This window comes from Haplochromis burtoni, unplaced genomic scaffold, assembly GCF_018398535.1.
Source record: "Haplochromis burtoni strain Fernald_Lab_line unplaced genomic scaffold, NCSU_Asbu1 Contig_307, whole genome shotgun sequence".
NCBI lineage: Eukaryota > Metazoa > Chordata > Actinopteri > Cichliformes > Cichlidae > Haplochromis > Haplochromis burtoni.
This window is the reverse complement of record NW_024582668.1, coordinates 616,956-639,352: the sequence shown is the minus strand read 5'-3', so window position 1 is coordinate 639,352 and position 22,397 is coordinate 616,956. Positions and strand designations below refer to the sequence as shown.

Here is a 22,397-nt window from a genome sequence, read left to right as displayed (position 1 = left end):
ATAGAAATAATAATACTTTTTATTAAATTCCTTTAAAGTCTTCACTACATGTGCAGGATTAATCTGGACACATGTGGTTGCATCCTTGACTGGCTTGGAGAGGCATGCAGACAACAGTAATGGAAAATAAATCTAATGCCGAATTTATAAACTCGATCCCCCGAAGACAAACCTCAACAGTTGTCGTTGCAGATATTTACAAGCAAAAAAGAAGATCAACGGTGAAAAGAATCAACGGTAAGGTCTCTGTAAGAAATCAGGCTTTGTTTATGGAATGAGATGTTGCATATCTCCATCTCAGCATGTACCCAAAATGAACTTCATATGTAGAAAAATGACAAAGAAACATGATTTAAAGCTGTACTACCATCATTTTGTGCGCATGAATTCACTATTATTTCAGCAAAGGTCATTTCTACCAGTAACAAAAGCAGGTAGAGCAGTGTGTAGTCTTATAATTCTGGTGTCATGTTTGCCTTGTTCTGATGTAAGTGGTTAAAGGAGGAGGACGGGGAAGGTGTACTCACCAGTTAGAAGTGTTCCCCTCCATCCTTTGTTAAAAAGCATCACAGTCCAGCAGAGTCGGTCGACACAAAAATGAGCATACTGTGTGCCATTTGCTGATGTCGCTGGGCATTATACTTGTAATTTTTCAAATGGTTAACTACTGCACGGTGCAATTTGGAGCGGCGATGTAAATGAGCGTGAGGCTTAAAAAGCCCAACTGGCCCAATTTTTCATCTTGCCTCTCCTTGGCCTGTTTTCTATATTTGTGTTTACAGTAACAACAACAAATGTATCTTTTTCCACGCCTAACTTTCTTTCAGTAATTCATCCCAATAAGCCACAGATGCTGGATTTGTGGACCACTTCAGTGCCGTTTGAATCGCCCTACTCTTTGCTGCTACTAATCGACAAACAGATGATTAGAGAAACAGAAAATCCTTCCACTGACATTTTTTAAGGTCCCTGCTCTGAGGAACATGAATGGGCAGGGTAAAGTAGGCTAAAGATGGCAGGAGAATGTGTCTGAAGTGTCCTTAGAGAGCAGCAGATCTCAGGCGGGCTAAACTGCTGTCAAGTTCATCGATACTGGCTTTACACCACAGTGCACAAAGACAGCCAGAGTCCTAGCTCCCGGCTCCCACTTTAAACAACTCCAGAGCCTGCTATCGAACTGCTCTGGTCGGCCGTCAATATCGCTTCTGTCTCCATCTCTCTCTTCACAGCTTTTATCCATGGCAGTGTGTTTGAGTTCAGGGGGATTGCGTGGTATGAGTGAGAAAGCATTCTCATGACTGCAGAGAGGCACAGGAGTGTGTCGTTCCTTTGTGGTACAGTCAGAAAGGGTATCCAGCCAGCTCCCTTGTGCTGGACTCTAACTTGATTTAGGTCCTGAAAGTTTCTCCTCCAGCTCTACTCTTTCACGCCTGATTGACACACCTTTAAAAAAAAGGGCTGTACATTTTCGTGACACCTTAATTAGATCTGGCGTGAAGCAAAAACCTGCACTTCGACCCACATCACCTGCCATCCCTGAAGAGAAAATGAATCACGTCTCACATTCAGCCAGTTGACTTCACAGCTCTCACTTAATTCATTTGTTGGGGTTTTCTAAAGCTCTACGTCTTACAAGAGAATGTTAAGATCAGCTCATATGTGTGGTTTCACAACAAACTTCTTAGACTAGAGCACATTCTTAATTTTAGGACTCTACAGGACTAAACTTTGTATGATTCACAGATTAAAATAATACTTACTTATCTTACACTAGGGCTTGGAGCAGTACCTCAAGTTGTACCACCTTTCATCTGCATGGCTGACCTTTGCAAACATGCTTGGACATCAGGTGTGTAGGGCTTCTGCAAGTCGGAGATGACCATATTAGGGATATCCCTTCTCTCTGACATCACAGAGAGCCACGAGTTTAAAAAAAAAAAAAACTGTCCTAAATTGTGTGTTTGTGTGTGAAGTTTGAGCTTTTGGCTCAGAGTTTACTCACAGACACTGACCTCGTTATTTTTGCAGATGAGCATCGACCATTTTAGCAAGACTCACTGAGGTTTACAATTCACTATAAGTAGAGTTACACACATCTGTAATATTAAGGTTGCATAAGCATTCATGCTTCTTTGTTTTTGCTCCTTCCTCTCTTCAAACTTAAATCTCACTCATAGAAAATGATGCTAACTGCTGAGAACAGAAATATAGAATTTAAAAAGAGAAACAATACTGGAGTACGGTGATGTTCCAGCTTAGATTTTTAGTTACTCATGTCATTGCAGATACAGAACAAGGTTTTACAGTTGGGCTTGTAATGTGTTTTATTCATGAGCTGTTACACGCATATTAGCAAATTAAAGCAAATTAGAAGCTTTCACTGAGAAATGAGAAACACCCATGCTCTATCCTGTGAGCATGCTTAGGTGTATGTGACTACACTCCAGCCACAGCAAGAGTTGTGAAGAGCACTTATGAAATCTCTAAGGGTCATGAGACGCTAAAGAGGATGCATGGATGTGGAATAACACCTGCAGGGGAGCTCTTGCGGGGAAATACATGCTCAAGAATGGGGGAACAGGCTCGAGTCCCAGAGGGGGAGCGAATGTATTGCTACATTTCCCATCATTCCTAATGTGTCAGGCCTGTTTCGGCTTCATGTGACAGCCTTAAAGGCTGATGGAGCGTGGCCTCCAGCATCAGCAGCTTCTACCGCCAAGCCTCTCACCTTCCCTCATTTAGGAGCATTGTCTCTCGATGAGTATCATTTGTCACCATTGACTTGCAGACACCTGTGCCGGGTGTCTTTTTTTCCCCCCGCAGCCCTAGCCCATTTCCACAGTTGGTAAACAGCTAAATCCCTCTCCCAATCAATGCAGCCTATTTAACTTGAGCTATTGACTCGGCTGCCTCTCAACAGACTTGAGAGGCTGAAAAAAATACAAACAAATTAGACGGGTGAGAAAGAACAACAGAAATGGTGGCACAGACTATGAAAAGTCACATTTTCAATAATGAGCTTTTGGCAGCAGGAGGGAACAAAGTGACAGAGTGGAGGCGAAGGAAGCGAAGGAGAGTAAGAAGCGAGGGAAAACAGAGGAGGAATCGATCGATACGAACAGATAATCACCAGGCTTTTGTCCCAATGTGTAAAGAGTGTGACATTGCAGTGGTGGGCACGGCAGGGAAGAGATCAATGGGCGGCTTTCTGTTGATCCGTAATCCTTAACTATCTATAAGTAATTAACCTTCAGAGGAGAATGCAGGGAAGAAATAAATGGAGAAATTAGAGGGGGAATAGCAATGAGCAGAAGTAAAAAACAGAAGCTACCTTGCACTCACCAGATAACAGCACAGGAAACCAAATTAATAGTTGTCTCCAGTGCTGCCTCTGCAGTTTGCAGCATCTGATTCGGTTTTGTTTCTGTCAGACTGCATTGGCTGCAAGTGACTGCGTCTCCCTGTGGTCTTCAGACAACGATAAAAAATAATAATGGCTGCTTTTAGAAAAGGGGAATCTAATCTCGATTTGAAAGCACATGCTTGAAACCTAGTATTTTTTTCCTGTTTTGTTCTGGTTTTAGGGAAGGATCTAGTGTGGTCTTATCCTCTCCGGCCTGATGAGTGAATCCTCTGCCAAAGCCTGTCTCCTAAAGAAGATGGAGGGGAGTGATCCTATTAGGAGTCAGAGTGCCCTCTGTCGGTGCTAGAAAAACAAAGACAGTGGCACCTCTTCTGAAATAAATAAATAAATGAATATCTACGACACATTTTCATTTGGAGACAGAACATACTATTTTCCCATCATTTCTGCTCTACCTGATAGCAGGAAATGGGAAAGGTGAGGAAATCACATGCAGCAAAGTATCTGGAAGGCTGGATTCAAACCCCAGACTCTGCAATACGTCTCAGCGCTGATGCATGGCACGCTCTCTACCGGGACGCCCTTACCCCTAGCTATTTTTAAACTGCTGTAGGTGTGACAATCTCAGTTTCATGAGCAATCGGTACAGTTCAATGAACACAGCACAGTCACAGTGGTATCTATACAGGGTTTAATGGCACACGAATGCCCACTCAGTACATCGCAGTCCACTCAAATCAAATGAAATCAAATTCTTACTGATCTCTGCTCATCAGAAACCCCTTAAGAATGTTTAAGTTAGTAAAAGGCATATCATGTTGCTGAAATTTGTCACATTCATACACAATGATACAACAGACTGGTGGCTTTATGAGAAGAAAGCAGTATGTGGAGCAATAGTCATTAGTGATTACAATATGGCCACTGTAGAAAGCTTTTCGCGAGTAAATATAATGGTAAAAATTACAAATTACAAGGTCATTATGAGCAATGACTGCAAAATTTGGTAAATTATGATAATCAGGTAAAAACAAAGCACTAAAGGTACTTTCTAATAAACGTAAATGGCAAACCATACAATTATACAACAACAAAGAAATCAAAACACAAAAAAAGAGGAAAAACTTTGTTTAGGCTCTGCAGTGTGGCTTGAGGACACATTCCAGTGGATACCAATCTGAGCTGAGAGCTCCTACTTCATCTATCAGTGTGCGAGAGAGTCACGGGTAAATCCTGGCTGGTGGAAACGCTTCTTCACCAAAAGGGACACCTGAACATTTGGAGGAGAAAAGAAAATGTCAAATTAAAAGAAGAGAAAGAAAAAGAGATCAACCTGTGGCACAGTAATTGCATTTAAAACTGCCCAAGATAACTTTTCTGCAACAATCTTCACACATTCAAAGTCATGACTTCAGTTTGATTTAAGGTGGATTCTTGCAGCCAGGCTCTGACTAACCCTGAAGCTGAAAATGTAAGGCATACTGACCATCCGATGTAGCACTGGCACAGATTTTCATGTGAGGTGGCTTGTTTGATGAGGAGCTCTACTTGTGTCGGCACATCCAGCGTCTCTTCGTTAGAGAAGTCACGACCTATAGGGAACAAACTCTGGTCACAGATCTGCTCCGGCAAAATCAATCTGCAAACACTGCTCGACTTTGTTCAGACAACACAAAGGTGCTTTTAGGATAGTGCAAGATCTGAAAAGACCTCTCGTCTCTGTTATGTTCCCTTTTGTTATTAAAGCTCGGCTGAGCTCATTTTTGATCAGACATTAAATTGGAAATGTATGCGAGGGACTTGGGACTGGTTTGGTTTCAGGAGGATGCTGATGGACTGCAAGTCCCTGCTTATCCAAGAAATTTAACTTTAAGTATGTTTTGTACCTCCAGTACAATGTGTTTAAATTAAAAATATTATTCATAAATCTTTAGCATTTACTTATTTAAAAAAAGAGGGTACTTTATCGACGGGAGAGTGAAATGTGCAGTAAAAATGTCCCACTTACCCGTAAGTTTGTCTCGCACTCTGTTAATAATCTGAATAGCCTTCTTGTTGAGTGCCTCAGGTTGTACCAAGCCATCTCCAACTAAACACACACACACACACGCACACAAAAATACTAGCATCAACAACTATTGGCAGCTTTAAAAAACAAATTATGCTGTGTCTATACCAAACCTGTTCGCAGCTAAAGGAAATCAAAGCAGATTTGTGTCCTGCCTTACCACAGAGCAGTGACTTGCAGCGATCATTATGACAGCGAGTGCTCAGTATTTTGATGGCAAAATAAGCAGAGCAGACCTAAAAAGCTGTAATACAACAAAATAAAATCACTTAAGTCTGAATAAGCAGGTAACTCACTGAAGGAGTGAATCGACTCGGGCACAGTGGTCCCTGCTTTCTTGTGCGTGGTCTCTCCAAGGTCAATTCCCTCAAGAGCCTCTGTAGATGACGCCACATAGTCAGAGATTAAAAAAACTATTTTTCCTTTATTAAATAGAAAATGAAACATAGTTATGGTTACAGCTTGTGTTGGAAACTGACCAACTGACTGCCCGGCGGTGTACGAGTCGGTCCTGGTGCGGGAGCGTTTGGTTCCTTTTGTGTTTGCTGTGGGCGAAACGGGAAAAGTGTGCATTTAAAAACATACACAAACTCCTCTGGAGCATATTTCATTTACCTCATTTACCAGGAAGGATCACCACCTCTCTGACTGCTTTAAAGACAGAAACTCGGGTTTCTTCCACAGTTATGTGCACTATTCATTAAAAGTGGTCAGATTATAGGAAAGGCCTCTCTCTTTATGTTGTCCCCCAGATTTATTCTACCCATCTGTGACCTGAAAGTCATGTTTCCTGCTCCTTTGCATTAAATGGGTCCGGTTTGCTCTGGTGGCTATTCAGTAAATGGCTATAGTAACACACACTGTAGAGAATACACTAATGAGCGTTTAACTAATGCAGCTGTAAGTCCCTGTAAGGAGAAAGTGGTTTTATGCACAGATCCCTGTCTGCTTCTTATTTCTTAAACATACTAACCCCAAAATGCTGAACTCCTTTATAATCAAAGTGACATATTCCACTTTTTTTGATTAAATGTCTTGCTAAAGGCAACCATAACAGTATTAGTAGAGAAGGTGCCACAGAGATTTATTCACTGTGTACACTTGAGTTTAACCAGCGACCTTTAGATGTCTGAAGCACTTCATTAACCGTTTCTCTCGAAAACACAAGCTAAGCAGAGGTCCAGTGCAGCTTGATGCGAGTAGCTTTAACGCTCCCCACTCTTCACCGCCACAAAAAGAAGTCTTTCAGCTTGAACAAGTGTAATCTGCTCTGACTTTAACCAAACTGTTACCGGTCTGAGCTGGTATGCTGCTGTGGCTATGTGAGGCTGTAATATGTTGATCTAACATCTGTACTCAATTTAAACAGCTGGCATTTCCTTACTGTCCATAAGCCTCCAGTTGAGCAGCGGGTCGTAGACGAAGGCCTCCAGCACAGCCATGACGCTGTCCCGGTGCTCCCTCAGCACCTCCATCACTGTGTGGCACGTGATCCTGTAGTTACCATCCAAGCCCGTCACCTGACGCACATGACATTTGGGAATTAGGTTTCCATTCTGCGTGTGCACGTCACAGAAATATCAGTATACTTGTAAACAATGATCCAATAACATGTTCTGAGTTTAGCAGTAGAACAGCCTCTGTTTGTATTTAGAAGGCTGAAAATATGTTTTAAGAAGATTTCATATGTCTAAAAAAAACAAAACAAAAAAAACCAAAACTTTTGCAGTAGCTTAAAAGGCAAAACTTAAACCTCTTACAATGCAGAATTTTATTTCTTGATGCTTTCATTTTTAATTCCTTTCCTTCCTTTGCTCATTAAATTCAAGGCACAGTGAGTCACAGCTTCTGATAAAACTCTGCACAGTCACAGAAGACTAATTATTATTTGGAATGAAATAAAGAAGACAAAGAAGGAGCAGCTCAGGCAGGATTCACTTCAGTAGAGGAATACTTGTCGTGTTTAAGGGTGGGGGCCTTTGACACCAGAATAAAATGAATGTACTAGAAAGACTTTTCTGTTGCAGAGTCTTCGACTGTCTAACCTAATTAAACGGGACTATAACTGCTTTAAGCTAGGCCATAGGGAGGAGTGAAAGAGGCATTTGGCAGGTGGGGAAACCCTAAGATCTGCCATAGCGGTGCAGCAGAGAAAAATGACTTGCCTTAAAATAACTGACATTGATTTGAACTGTGAGCTCCGGCAGATTTTTCTTTGTGCCCACAAAAGCTTTGATCAGCTGACCAAAGCCAATTCTCTTGGCTCTCAGGTTTAAGTCTTTGTGTTTAAGTCAACTACATGATTTTGCATCATGACTGTTTTCAAACCCCTGGCCACAATGAAGCTAGTATAAAGGTAGATGTTGCTAAGTGAAACGAACGAGCATCATCATCCTAAATTCAAACTGAGAATGTAATCAATGACCTAACCTAACCGTGATAATGGACAAAACAGCAGCACCAGGCCAACACGGTCTGTGGCTAAAATTTACCACAAATACAGAATTACATTTTTTGTGGTCGTTCCTCAGCGAGCAGGAGAGATACTTAACCAGCTTTATTAATATCTGCCTGTGCGAATAAATGACAAGGAAAAGGTAAGAGCAGGGGTGACGCTGCTCTGTACTGTTGAGCAAATATCTCCATGACACCAAGCACAAGAAATGCCAATCTGTAGCACCTGGAAAATGAACTTTCTTCATAATATTATGTATTGAACTACCTATCAGATTGAATGACTCATGACCACACATGGTGTTACCGTGAGCACACTTTACCACACTTCATACAGTTTGTCACACGCCAGCATAGTCGTATACCTCCATAGCATTGGTTAGCATCCTAGTCAGTCGGAAGGGAATCTTTTCAGGGAACTTTTCTCTGGTCATGGCCACCTGTTAGAAATGTATACGAGGGTAAGTTTAAATATATATATATATATATACATATCAGAAAAGTTTGTAATATATTTAATACAAATCTCCTCCCACCTCAAAACAGTCTCCAAAGTCGATGTGTAGGATCTTGCCGCTTAACCGGTCTAACATCAAATTGGATGGATGCCTGGAGAACAGAAACATCATCTCCTCAATAATGTTTTACCATTTTCTTTGTGGCCATTCTAACACTTTTTTACATTAATATAGGGTTTTTAGTGTTTTGTTTGAGAAGCTCACCTGTCACCCAGTCCGAGGATGTAGCCCACCATGGACATCACAGCCAGGGATCGAGTGTAGTTCGTCCTCCTGTCGAACCACACCTGTAGGAGAAATAACATTTGTGTTCTGAGTGCTCCTCTAGGTCATAATAAAAAAATATTGTGGGAAATGAAACAGAAATCTCTGGCAGGCTGCTGAACACATCTTTCCAGACACTTAAACACATGGAGCATCAGGTACACGGGGTACTAAAACTGATTCAATTTGATGCTCTCTTAGTGAAATCCTGCAGAGTCAGTGCTTTAAAAGTAGGACAGATAACCCAGAAAACCCATTCTTTAGGGAAAACAACAATTTTATTTCACTACACCTGTATCCCCGCAGTAATCAGAAAAATGAGAAACTACAAAGACCTACTTTGCCTGGTCTGCATCCAATGAAAACCTTTCCCAAAGGAAGACCAGTTTTGAGGTGACGTGGTATTTTATTGAGGAAGAGATGTTAATTCAAAAAGTTATTGGATCTATAATTAGACTCTCTTGACATTTTATCCAAGTACCACTGAATACATAAAGATAGTGAAAAGACCAAGTCCCCTCCTCTGCACTGCTGACAAAGTATAGAAGTGAAGCACTTTACCTCAGAGCTGGGGCTCTTGAGCCACAAGAGCTTGGCCAGGTCGTCTCCGGCTGTGTTATTGACAGCATGTTCAAACACCTCCACCTTCTCCATCAGCGTCAGGTGGTCGTAGTCTGGAGCCATCTGGAGTGAGAGTTGAAAGTCTTTAAAGTCTTTCGCTATTCAGAATTTACAAATTCAAACAATTAGCAAGAAGCACAGGTGATCGACAGAACATAGACATTCATAAAACTTGAGTTGTCACCCCCATGGTGTTCGATTGTGTTCAAAATGTAACTGCTCACCAGTATAAGAAAAGACATTTACAAATGTTAATCAAATACTTTTTGGAAATAAACCGCTGTTCTTCAATATCTGATATTTGGTTTCTTTCTGTTTTTATTCAGACCACCGACAGACTGGGGGCCTGCAAGAGGCAGCTAGGATAGGCTGTTAATATGTTTAAAAGGGGAAAAAAAGTCAGATTAATCTGATTGAAAATCATAAACTGGATGCAAATTGTGCAAATCTTTTTCTGGTTTTAAGGCCTCGTAAACGTCACACTATAAGCCACATTCACCCATTTGCTGTTTCTATCACAGACACACTCACACACAGCTGAAGTGAAGTGTTTGTCCTTCATGATTTTTCCCCAACGACATTTTGGCATGAAGACTGAAGGAGCCAGGCATCAAACCACTGACTTTCCCCCCTGATCCTGGTATTGGGTCAAGAGCTTTTACTTTCTGCAGTGATGTTTTAGCAAAGAAAATTATGTATTTTGTTATTCTCCTTTGACTAATTAGGAATTCCGGGGGGGATCTGCAGTTAATTTGTGACAATTAAAAATCTGTAAATGTGTTTTCACAAAGAGTGATTGGTATTCATCAATATAATCACTGGAAACAGATGCTTCCTCAGCTCTGATGAATCTATTTAGTGTGTAGTTTTATATGAAAATGACAATTTATATAAACGAATAGTACCAGCTTGTTGGCACGAAACATAAACAACATGTGAGTACGTTCAGCCAATAACACATTAAAATGTATTTAGTAAGACAGGAAGTTAATTCATCATGTGAATGTGTTTTTTGTGACATGCTGAAGTTCCAAAGGAAGCTAACTGGCTGAAAAAGTAACTAATGGGATCAAACAACGTAAATAAGCACATAGTTGGAGAGAAAACATCCTGAAACTGTTGTCACTTATTCAGACAGTGGAAATAGAAGCAGTTCCTCACCCTGAGCATGATGCGATGTTCAATGTTGAGCAAAATCTTTTTCTTCTCTCTGTAGTCTCTGATGAGGGCATGCAGGGTGTCACAGTGGGGCACCCAGCCAATCAGGCCCGAGTTGGTGGACAGGGGGATCACTGCGTAGCGCTGAATGCTGATGAACACAACACACAGCCGGGTTGAGCACAAACAACTTTGTCAGGTATGTGCGAGGTGAGTAAAACACAACTGTTTCTTGGAATTTGTGCGTGTGTGGTGACGCCAGAGTGTGTGTCTACCTGAGGTTCTTGCGCAAGGACGCAGGGTCGTTTGCCAGAAGCGTGTTAACCAGACCGAACAGCTGCATGACTCTCTCATCCTGCCTCAAGTCCTCATGGCCCTTCAACAGGAACATGAACTCGTGGCCATTACTACCTGCAGATGGGGCAATAAAATACAACAATGATGGACTGCTTGAACAATGGAAAGAAATGCATAAATAAACTCTTAATGGTTGGAAATGGCAGTGTATTTTTGCCAGGGTCAACTCATACTCCTCTGAGTATGAGAACCCTCCCCCCCGGACGACATTTGAAGCTTTGTCAAAAATTCCCCAAGTGCTTTTCAACAGAGCGAGAAATTTTCAACACAGGATTTCTAAATATACTAGTTTTCTATACTGACCTTTACCCTGAGCCATAGCAAAAAGTACTGCTGTGCAATTTAGGTGTTTTAACTTTGCAATGCTAAAAGTTTGTAAAATTAAGCTTAAACTGAGGTTTATCTTCCAATTTACACACAGTAGAAAAACTTCGGCGAGTGTTTGAGCTGTCACTTCAGAAATCATCGTGCCACGAACTAAAGAAGAATTCCAGCAAAAAGGATTCGCAACTGACTATTAGCATCAGGACGCGAATAATTCTGACCAAATAAACAGCAGATATGCAATAAAGGATTAAAAAGACTCTGAAAGCCTATGATGCTTATGAAGTACCACGATACTTTCAGTATGTTAATAGCTGCTGGATGAACTATGATATTGACTCAGTCCTCTTGAGCAGAATGAAGTTTTCAGCATGACAGACAGGAAAACGTGTTTCACTTATCTGAATTACAGACGATGACACTTATCTAATTGCTCCACTATTTCACCAACACAGTACTACCTTTAATGGAGTAAACTGAAGCTTCCAGTGGAAAATAATGCCCCTGTTCTATCCCGAGTCTGCTTCTAATGACAACGCCAGTAAGTACATTGTACCAGAAGAAGGAGCATCGAAAGTAAATCTAGGTTGCCTGCAGTGGCTGACAGGTCTTAATCTGAAGTCTTGCTCCAGAGGTCAGTTGATTTATTAGCCATCATCTTTTACAGAGTGTGTTATATAACACTGATGGAATACATCAGAACAAAGTACAGTATTGTCCAGAGAAGTTTTGCAGTTGTAACCTCTCCCCAGCAGTAAAGCTGCAGCTGTCTGTGCAGACTTTGAAGGAATTAAACTTGGTCAATAACGCTGATTCTGAAGAAACACAAAGTCCTGTGATGACGGTTCAAACAGGGATATTGCTCTGCGCTACAAATTCTAAATCATGTATGCTTCACACACACTATCAGCCCTGCAGCACAAAAAAAAATCTATCACTGTAGTTTCAAGGTGGAAACCGCACCTCAGTGTCACCAATTCAATATCCGACTACACGTGAAATATGGTCACAATCTCCCCTTGTGCTTCTGAGGTATGGTGTTGAATAACGGCCAGAAAAGTTTCTTTCGCAGAAAATTATGTCGTCACACTGAAGTCAAACTTTGACCTTTTGCCTACATTATCTCATCAATTTAGCATTTTTGACTTATTAGACACGTGTTATTATTATTATATCTTATATTGTAGCTTATTAATTCAGTCCACCGAGACCTAGTGGATGTTTGTGGCAAAATGTCCCTGAAGGGCAATGAATCCCTAAGATATCGTGAGAATCAGATTTACCGACAGTGGGGTAGGACAACCCAAAAACATATTGCCTCCGGTCATGGCTGGCGCTGGTACAGGGGCATAAAATGTGTGAAGCAGAATGAACAGTTTATGATTGATAATGTGTGGATTTGGCTTCAAGACAATGTGATATTACAGTGCTTTGCCATTTTAGAAGCACTTCGCTGTCATATTTCATATCACACAACGGAGCAGAGGGTAGCATGTCAAAGTTATTTATTTCAGTATTCAATTTAATAACAAAGAACAGTGTTGGGAGGGTTTGTGACGAACCGTGGTGTGCCCCCCGTATGTTCATTCGGAAGAGACTGGGAAAAAAACCAAGACTCTTTTGGTAGAAAGTTAAATAACCATCGAGTCTGGTCCACGTGTGGTGAGTGGAATTCATATTTGCTTATCACTTGTTTGATCTTGCTTCTGGTGGTATGAACGTTTTCTACGGTCATATTCTAGCCACACCACATGCCATGACCGATGAATTCAAAATAAACTGTGCCCTGTTTATTGTTGGATTCGATTAATATTGAATTTTCTCTAATGTGACGGCCCATGCCCGCTGAAAGCATATGACTAGAAATATTCTTTAATCCATTTTCCTAATATAATGGGTTCAGAGCCACAAGGGCTGTGCAATTTTCTCCTAATCTTACCCATGATGGTGAGTTTGCGTGGGCGCTGCTTGGAGGTGATGACCTGCAGGGAGGGGGCGATGGACTGGATGCGAATGATAGGCTGGTTGGGGTCATAAGTGCCGGGTACAGCAAGCTCCAGGTCTCGACACATCAGCAGCTTCGGAGAAACATATTGCAGCTCCAGGGAGGTCAGCTGTGAGGAAAGTTGATGAGGTGGGGGTGTAGCACAGGAAGAGACAATTAGTTTTAAGTCTTGTGTACAAAAACTTCACTGACAAAGCAGCGCCTGCCAAGCCAACAGTGCCTAAAGCAATATGCATATTGTAGCAGACACTGGCTCATATCCAAGTTAAAAGGCTTTATCCAGAGAAACTTGTTTATACGCAGCTTTTTATAAATCATCTGGAACATTTCACTTTCTTAATGCATTTGCTGCTTGTCTGCAACCATCAGTCATTTACACTGCATCAAATCTGAATGTGGCACACTATTTAAAGGCCTTTATGGTTCATTTCTGAATGCTGATGTATGGTTACTGTCCCGCCCTGCGCTGGAACTGCCATTTGGATGCATTCTGGGAAGGGTTTATCTCTATGTTAATGCCCTGTGGGGGAATATTTGCACTGCTCCCAGCATGTCGTAATGCTGCAGCGTATTTCATGCTGCGTACTGTAATGTCACAGCAGGGTGCATCCTTGAGAGCAGGGCCATGCTACAGTGTCAAATAGCATTGCCATCTTCATTTATTATGTGCAGTACAAGCTGCTGACAGAACTATTTTTAATGTCACTCTTCAACAATGTGATGATAGCTGCTAGGAATGGCATCTATCAATTCAATTTCATCTCTTCTCCTATAGCAACAAGCCCTGCTTTCTATTGAAGCATCTACCCATTATGTTGTACCAAAGTGGCTACAACAATCTGACAGATGCTGATAGTTAAAACCAAACAATTGACCACAGAAAATAAACTACCTGCAACTTGTAAAATATATCTCGAAAAATATTCTGCCTCTTGTGAAATTTTACATTAGGATATTATGCCATAATTTAATAGACAGAGTGGTGCCTGAGGGCGTGACAATAAAATGAGCAATGCTATCCACTGATGCTGTGCCATTCCTCTTCCTACATCATCACTCTCATCACCATCCTGCCGTCTTTCAACATCTTGCAACATTAGTTTTTTTCTTCCTGCTCAATGACTTTAAACAGAGATGGGGGAATGAAAGAAGTCGCTATCATTAGCTCCCATTCAGTGTTGTTTCTAATGTTGGTATGCTGGCAAAAAACACACAGTAGCCATTAGTCTTTTATGTCATATTACACGACTAGGAGACATTTACCATCTTAAGATCAAAGAATGAGTCGGGGCATGAAATGCAAAATCTATAATCTGATGAAACACTGGAATGGACACAGACGTGGTGAGATGTCAGCTCAGATTTTTCCAGGAGGCACAAAAGACGTACTCTGACGTACCATATGACACAGTACGTGCACAAAAATGCTAACATTGTACATACACTGCATATACTGTTGAATATTACTATATGAGGCACACTGCAGTGATCATTAGGATGGTGATTTATATATTATTAACAAAAAAAGTAGTGTAACTGACTGTAGGCTTCATATTTTCAATCACCTGTGGCAGCTGCTTGGAGATGCGTCTGAACACGTGGTAGTAGAGGTCCCAGGCCTGAGTCAGGTCTTTAACATTTCCAGAGCGCATGTACTTCCTGCACCAGTCTTGTGCCTCCATCAGGTCCCTCCCATAAGCCTGTAGCATGAAGTAAGAGAAACACAAGTGTTTTCTTTTTGTGTCCAATTTCTTTTCTCTCCTGAAAGCTATTAAATTTTTAATTTGGCTTATGATAAATTTATATTGTGTGGGATGGTGGAAGCTTGGAAATATTTCTACCACTGCTGTTGCTGATGAGGATCCAAATAAAAAGTATATATATATAATATGCACAGGCCACCAAGGCCCCTCTATCTTCCGGCCTCCATATCAGAACACATTTTGTTTTCAACAGTTTAGTTGAAGCATGGATAGAATGTTTAATCATTAATCTTTAAGCCTTTTTTGACAGAAATGTAATAAAATAATGTGAAAGCCATCATTTACATTTAGGAACAGAATCAGAAGCTAGTGCACACATGCTTGAGTACTGTTTCCAGTCCCTGTCATCATTGCTTGCACCGCGACAACAAATCAAACCGAGAAGATTCAAACCTGATTGAAAGAGGTCTCTTTGAGGGTCTGTGGTCCCCTCTCCATCATGGCATGTAGGGGTTCCAGTACAGCAAACATGCCCTTGACGTTGCGCTCACCGAAGTACAGACGGGATGCCTCTTCAAGGCCCTCGTGCCACATCTCATGCCACAAGATGGCCACTCGGATGAGCTCCTCACTCACCTGGATGAAGGGAAACAAAAGGAAAAGGTCAGTCTGTAGCGTAATGATGACCTGTTTTCACAGGTAAAATCTCGACAATTTAAAATTGTTTTATACAGAAAATATAAATTGCAAATATTTTAAAGAAAAAAGGAAATGCAAAGTTCACCTTCATCAAGCTTTTTCCTTTTACAGGGTGATGTACATTACAATTCAATTACAATTAGAAATGTTCACAATCACAACGAAAAAGGCTGAATTTCCTCCTCTGCTGCTAATTAGCCTTTCCCATTTAATTTTAAATGATACAACAAGTCATAACAAGAACCAGAAAACCTTATCTACATTTCTATAACTCCTGTTTGGAAATTAAATATTTTGTTAATTATATATATAAAGAAGAAGCTACTGTCAGCTCTGCTCCCTCATTAATATGGAATCGCCACAGCAGTTAGCTCTGTTTGACTTGGCAGGTTTAGTCTTAATTCATTTATTTAAATGCTGGACGCTGGAACCTTGTGTCTTCTCCCAGGTTCAAACCAGGGATCATCCACTTGTTAGCCAAATGTTTAGACCACTAGACTATAAAGTTCACATTTAACCCAATGGAACAAACCCACAACTATTTACTATGCAATTTATAAAGATGTTTTAATTCAGTAGTGCAACAGAGATGTTTTACCATCATAGCTTGCTGAACTAAGGTGTTGCAGTGTTCACACATGTTCTTCAGAATCTTGTTGGCAGCATTGTGGCGAGCGGTAGTGGTGGACTTTGAAGCCACAGTCAGTGGGTAGATCAAAGCCTGCATGTGAACACAGAACAAACGCTGATCACTGAGGGTACAGCTTTTAACTTTTCATAAAAGAAATGTGGCTGTGTGGCTGTTCTGTGTTCTAAAATATAGCCTCCAGTAGAATAAGCAGACTTACCTGGGGATGATATCGTCCAATGTCGGTTAGCAGCTGGTGGATCAGACGGCCCACCAGGGCTCGCGGGGTGTCGATTCGAGCTATAAGCTGCGGGATGACCTGTAAATATAAAAACATTGCACTATTCTCTCAAAATTGCACTCAAATCAGCCTTTTCTCCCACCCAAAAAAATATTTCTCATATGATTTTATTTCTCTACATATATTACCTGCAGCCAGGTGTCTATTTGAATGGTCTTGATGCCTTCCACCAGAGCTTCATTCACTTCGGGCCAGTGACCATAATCAAACCACAGAGTCAAAACCCTGAGCAGTAGAAAACAAAATAAAACTAGACTCTCTCTTCCTTTTTGACCATTGTGAATCAATCACAGTCAGCCACTAGAGGGCCTCCTGTACTCACATAGCACGTATGGGTGCTCTTTGGGCTACTTGTCCAGTGTGTGTGTGTGTGTGTGTGTGTGTGTTACAGTCGGACACAACTCACCTAAGCGTGTCCTGCAAGTTATTTCCTCTGGACAGGGAAATGGAGCGGAAAAAACCTTGCACAGCAGGAACTGTGTACAGGAGCAACGTCTTTGAGAGATCCTAAAGCGAGAGAGTATAAAAAAATATGCTTTTCATGATTAAAAAAACAAACAGTCAGATGACACAAGTCAAGCTGCAGTTTTCAGCCATGTCAGTCTTGACTTTTGACCATTTTGATGTCAAATATTGCGGTTTTAGATTTATGTGGTGTATTATCAGTTTGAACCTGAATTCTTATATGTTTAATGTGTTTTAGATGACAGTGAGACATTAAAAGATTCTGACTGATGAGCAGTTTTGAAAATTGGCGATAATATGTGTATAATGGCTTACACACCAAGTCAGGTATGTTAAGTATCATAAAGCACTAGCTGAATTTAGAGCGCTTGGACAAGAGGACACCGAATGCTCAGTGTCATTTCCGTAACTCACCTCATTGACCTTCTTCTGACCTGGTGAGGGCACAGGACTGGGATCAGTGCTGTCAACCTCACTGTCGCTGTTGCTGGCTTCACTATTAACACTGGCACCACTGGCGTGCCGCAGCTTCTTCTTTTCATCTCGCCCTTGGTTTTGGTGTTTGTAGTGCAGCACTGCCTCAAAATTCATCACAGCCCAGGCGTGCCAAGCCTGCCGAAAGATGGTTCAAACTGAATGAAACTGGTGTTCGGAGCTATTAACTGGAAATAACTTCCACGTTTGTTCATGATGTCATTTTCCAGTTTGCTATGGGACAGATATCTCCCAGGGCGCTGTAATTTCTCTCATACAAACATATGAGTTTGATGTTTGCACTGTTATGCAACCTGCTATTAAAGGTTGAAGCTGAAGCGAGTTGGTGAAGATGGATGGGGAGAGAGTCTGTAGAGACGTCTCTGTAGCCTGCAGCACAGGCAGAAAAAGCAGAGATGCTTTCAGCTCTTCCATCACCACATATCTTTGATGTGATGGAGCGCAGAAAACAATTGGAGAGTATCTACTGAGCAAAATAATAAGGGCGCAGGAATGGAGGTCTAAGGTTTTCGTAGTGGCATAACAGGGCTGAGACGTTTACTTACTGACACAGCTGGGATTTTATTGCAGCCAGAGAGAGAAGCCAAACGTTAAAGGTCAGAGTTAAAAGAGAGGAGCTGACCTTGTACCAGTTGCGGTCATGCTCAGTTGAATTGCTGTAATACTGCAGAACTTTGGGGATGGTGCTCTCATTGATGCCCTGCAGACTGAGCTGCCACTCCCCCAGCTTCAAGAAACATCTAAATGGAGAAAGAGAGAAGAGGGAAATTCACTCTAACATTAGTACTTCAATCACATGTAAATATACCATTTTGACTGGCAGAAAGAAGTTATTTGGTGCACTATATATTATAAGTCAGATTTAAGCCCTTGATATTTCTGGCATTAAGAATAAAAACCTCTTTTAGACCATGAGAAGGTAATAAAGATCAGCGCCATTAAGAGAAGCTCTGCAGAAGAAGATAATTCAGTGACTACATTAGTGACAAGGAAACAAATGTACTCCAGGGACAAGCCAAAAAGAAATATCTCCATGAGTTTATAAGCTTGCTTATGTTGTCATTGCTTATAAAGACTTGGCAGTCACATTCAGGAAATCCAAGGGCAGTTTATATAAAAAGGTCCGATAATGATGCACAGCTTGGAAGTCTCATAGGCATATATCAGAAGTAGTAATACGTGAGGCAACAGTTCATTTATCTACTGAAAGGCTGGAGATTTTCAATTATCCAAACCAATTTTCCCCTAATTTAACCCAACGGTGAGCTTTGTGGCATCCCAGGAGGACTTTGCTCAATCCATCATCCAAAAAAACACAGATGCTTACAGGCAAAAGTCAAACTAGTTGTGCTTGGCAGGGCCAAGACACATAATTCAGATAAAACTACTCTAAACTGAGAAACTGGCAAGAACTGCTTTGTCAAACCATCTATCAGTACTGTGAATATGTCAGAGCCCCTCCAATAAATTGCCTTTTGGATTACGTAATTTCGTACGAGTGCCTTTCCATGCAGATGTACAGCTCAAGTTCAGCATCTGTGTGGAACTGTGTCCGTAAACTGTTGACAGGTTCAACTTTTACTGAAAGAAGGAGTTAAGGCGAGGCATCTGGTGACATTGGAACATGTTTCTTCTGGCTGCAGACCCCAGAGTTATTGATTAGTATCAGTGGAATTATACAGGATAGTTTGGGGGTGGAGGTGTCTGTATGACTGTGTATATGTGAGTGTCTGAGCAGTCCAGGTGTTCTCCATACCATGTAGTCAGGCTGTATTAAAGAAAGTGTGTCAGAATGTCTAGAGAGAACCCGTCCTGTCTGACAGCGTACAGGTGTTTTTCCCCGTCATGCATTTTTTTCTTCTTTTTTTTTTTTTACACAACCATTCTGTGGAAGATGAAAAAGTGAGTGGAAAAAGCCCCTTCTACCCACGTTCCCACTTATGTGTTGTCACGTTTGATTTATGAGATGGGAGGGTACACATGACTGCTCTGTGCACATGGCGAAATGACACTGTGTGATTTACTGTACATGGATTATACCTGTTCCCATGCAACACCTCTTGCTTATTTTGACTTATTTGAGAGACAATGCAGCACATCCAAATTCTTTAAAACGTAATCAGTCTCTTCTGCACAAAGAAAAGCAGCTAAACCATAAAAGAAGGAAGTCTTAGATATCTTTCTCAAATATTTTGATGAGCCCACAAGAGCGTGCATCTTTTTTAACAGTCTGAAGTCTTTCCCAGTCATTTTTGGGAACATGAAACTTTCCATTTTCTCAGCCAAAAAAAAAAATAAAAAAAAAATCACAATCTAAAACCACACAACAGCTACTGGAATGTCGAGTTTTCAAAAGACTTTACTGCATCTTTCTTCCACTGTGAGGTGAGGTGATGATAGGGTAAAGGTGCAAACCAATGTGCCAGGACTATCAAATGAACAGCACAGCGCCTACTGGAAAAGGTGCAAACTAACAGCACTGTGGTGGTGATACCCATCAGCATGGTGCCACATTTCCTGCCAATAGATTTGTTTATTGAAAGCTTTGAGCCTTGGAAGAACAGAAAAAACTAAAATCACACAGGATGCCGGTGGATTTGTAAAAGGTGCTATGCCAGAATGGGTCACGCTCGTGGAAATAAAACTGCACTGGACATGACCCTACGTGTTTAGAGCATGAGGGAGGAAATACATGAGGTTACTTTTTCCTTGCCTCAGCATATTGCTTTGGGTTTTCTCTGCCATGCCAGAGTGGGTATACAGAGACTGGCAAAGGGGAATAAATTCTCAGCTTCTTAAATGATTTCTTTAAAACTAAAGCTACAACATTGCAGTTCTGAAAGTCCACTTCTATTTTTCCATCTTTAAAGAAAACTCAACTTAAAATGCAACCATTTAATGTTCTGATGTCAATCTTAACATAAGTGATGGCCCTTGTTACACTCAGTTAACTCAGAAAAGTGTGACAGTGAGTCGGTGTGAATAATCCCAGGATTATGAAACTGAAATAACAAACAGGTTTAATTTTCCTTGTTAACTCGTTACACTTCCTCCTGTGACATGTTCTCCAAGAAAGCTTGTATTTGTTTGGCGATACGTCTGTGTTACTGTGTTTCCAGAAAAAGGTCAGACCTGGCCATCAGCTTGTAGAGCTCCTGCTTCCGCTGATGGTCCTCAGCTGCAACGGCGTGTTGAGCTTGCTGTTGCACTCCTTGCACAAAATGCTGCATGTGCTGGAAAGCGTCGATCTGGAGAGATGCAAATAGCAATAGCAAATAAACTTTAGCATGACTTTAAAATATATTTGTGTACGGTTTGCATCCTAACGAAATCAGTTAAGTCAAACTACACAAACTGCACATTTATGATTAGTCTTTTATTTCTGGTTTGACAGGTTTGTGAGTGTTTTATCAACGCTGATCACTTTTTTAATTCGTGCATTCACGACAACCAACAGCAAACACTGTTTTCTGAACATATCAGTGTCGGTGGGCTTACTGTTGGTTCTACAGGGGACAGCCTGCTATTCTGTTTTGCTAGCACACCTTTGCAGTCAAGGTTTTTGTTAAGCTGGTTAAGACCTCCTATGACGTGATCTTAAAGCAAAGAAAAGTGTCCTATACACTATTCAACATCCCCAGACTTGCAATGCTGACCAGTAATCTGCATCTTTTTCACCTGATCATCTGCATGAATGCATATATATGAATGACTTTAAGATCACAGTTTGAAACATGAGAAAACAGATAAAGCCATCATTTCCAAAAGCATTGCCTTTAATGCTAATTTGACTATTACTGGTAGATGCCTTACTACTGTGTGATTCAGTCATCAGTGACAGGGCTAATGTCCCTGAACATTTTAAAACCCAGAAACAGTAGGGTCCTGCCCCTGCTCTTGGTCTCTGTTTTTATATTATTTGTCAGTTGAGCAGAGCAGCTGGTCCTGGCAACAGCAGTGCTCATGCTCACACTCACACTTACCTAAGTCCCCTAATGAGAATGCAGCCTGGAGCCACATATGCTATTTAACACCTAGAAATAAATCTGGACATGTTTAAGTGCGTTTGGGGGTGTGTATACTGTTTGCGAATGGGTGCAAGTGTGCTTGCGTGTGTAAAATGGCACAGGGCAGGGCAGTTCAATCCCATGCTGCTCGGGTGACACACACATTGAAACCTTGAGTCACTGCCGCCAGTATTTGGCAGTTTGACCTGTGTTACTGTGTTGAATGCTGGAACACAGAAAGAACAAGTGTTTCTGACGAAGTACTAACATTTATTAGCACTTTTTCCATTGTTGCCATGGATATTTAAGATTAAAAACAACATTCATGTAAATGTAACAGCTGGGTTGTTTTACTGATCAATGAAATATTGTAATTCTGTCAAATCTGCCACTTATCACAGCACTCTGCAAAATTATATATTTCCATCCACAGTTGCTGCTGGAAGCCCAAATTAAGTAAAAACTGAATAAAACGTAATTCGCAATTGAACAATATTGCATTGCAAATATGTTAACAATGGCTTTTTTTTTTTTCAATCCCCCAAAATGCTCTTTCAAATTGTATTTCAGGAAAAAAAATCCCCTACCTCATACCTGTGATTATAATTATGGAGCCTGTTGAGGAAAGATTTACAGACGTATCCGAAGACAAGATTGCATAACAGAGTTTTCCTCTGGCTGTCACCGACTGCCTGCACTGACTATTAGTGATACATGCCAATTAATGTAAGAACCAGTGCTCACTACACTGTTTAAACTTGTGGGCAGCAGACACAAGCACTGATGTCTCATCATGTTTTAATTTATGGTGAGTCTTCTGTCAGAATTACATATCCAGCAATAAATAAACAAGCAATTAACATTTTTCACATTATTTATGTTATTTCTGGCTCATTTAAACCTTTCAAATGAATAAATCGGCTGTTTATGAAATTACTGTATGGTGACTAATATAAGCACTCCCTT

General features: G+C 41.0%; 1 protein-coding gene across 2 annotated transcripts in view; it reads right to left on the bottom strand.

The window, feature by feature from the left end:
• Nucleotides 1-4,032: 4,032 nt before the first annotated feature.
• The window catches only part of mtor (mechanistic target of rapamycin kinase), a 75,482-nt gene continuing 57,117 nt past the window's right edge, over nt 4,033-22,397 (bottom strand). For both annotated transcript variants that reach the window (XM_042228162.1, XM_005941650.3), the window contains exons 37-58: nt 20,557-20,672; nt 18,047-18,164; nt 17,344-17,541; nt 16,871-16,971; nt 16,593-16,689; nt 16,384-16,482; nt 16,134-16,256; nt 15,290-15,472; nt 14,699-14,833; nt 13,068-13,242; nt 10,723-10,858; nt 10,451-10,598; nt 9,230-9,352; nt 8,609-8,691; nt 8,423-8,495; nt 8,252-8,326; nt 6,817-6,952; nt 5,912-5,977; nt 5,729-5,809; nt 5,373-5,453; nt 4,851-4,956; nt 4,033-4,634 (exon numbers count right to left, since the gene is read on the bottom strand). In XM_042228162.1, the coding sequence (XP_042084096.1) occupies nt 4,619-4,634; nt 4,851-4,956; nt 5,373-5,453; nt 5,729-5,809; nt 5,912-5,977; nt 6,817-6,952; nt 8,252-8,326; nt 8,423-8,495; nt 8,609-8,691; nt 9,230-9,352; nt 10,451-10,598; nt 10,723-10,858; nt 13,068-13,242; nt 14,699-14,833; nt 15,290-15,472; nt 16,134-16,256; nt 16,384-16,482; nt 16,593-16,689; nt 16,871-16,971; nt 17,344-17,541; nt 18,047-18,164; nt 20,557-20,672 (2,469 nt within the window). In that variant the 3' untranslated portion in view covers nt 4,033-4,618. The remainder of the gene's footprint in view (nt 4,635-4,850; nt 4,957-5,372; nt 5,454-5,728; nt 5,810-5,911; nt 5,978-6,816; nt 6,953-8,251; nt 8,327-8,422; nt 8,496-8,608; nt 8,692-9,229; nt 9,353-10,450; nt 10,599-10,722; nt 10,859-13,067; nt 13,243-14,698; nt 14,834-15,289; nt 15,473-16,133; nt 16,257-16,383; nt 16,483-16,592; nt 16,690-16,870; nt 16,972-17,343; nt 17,542-18,046; nt 18,165-20,556; nt 20,673-22,397) is intronic.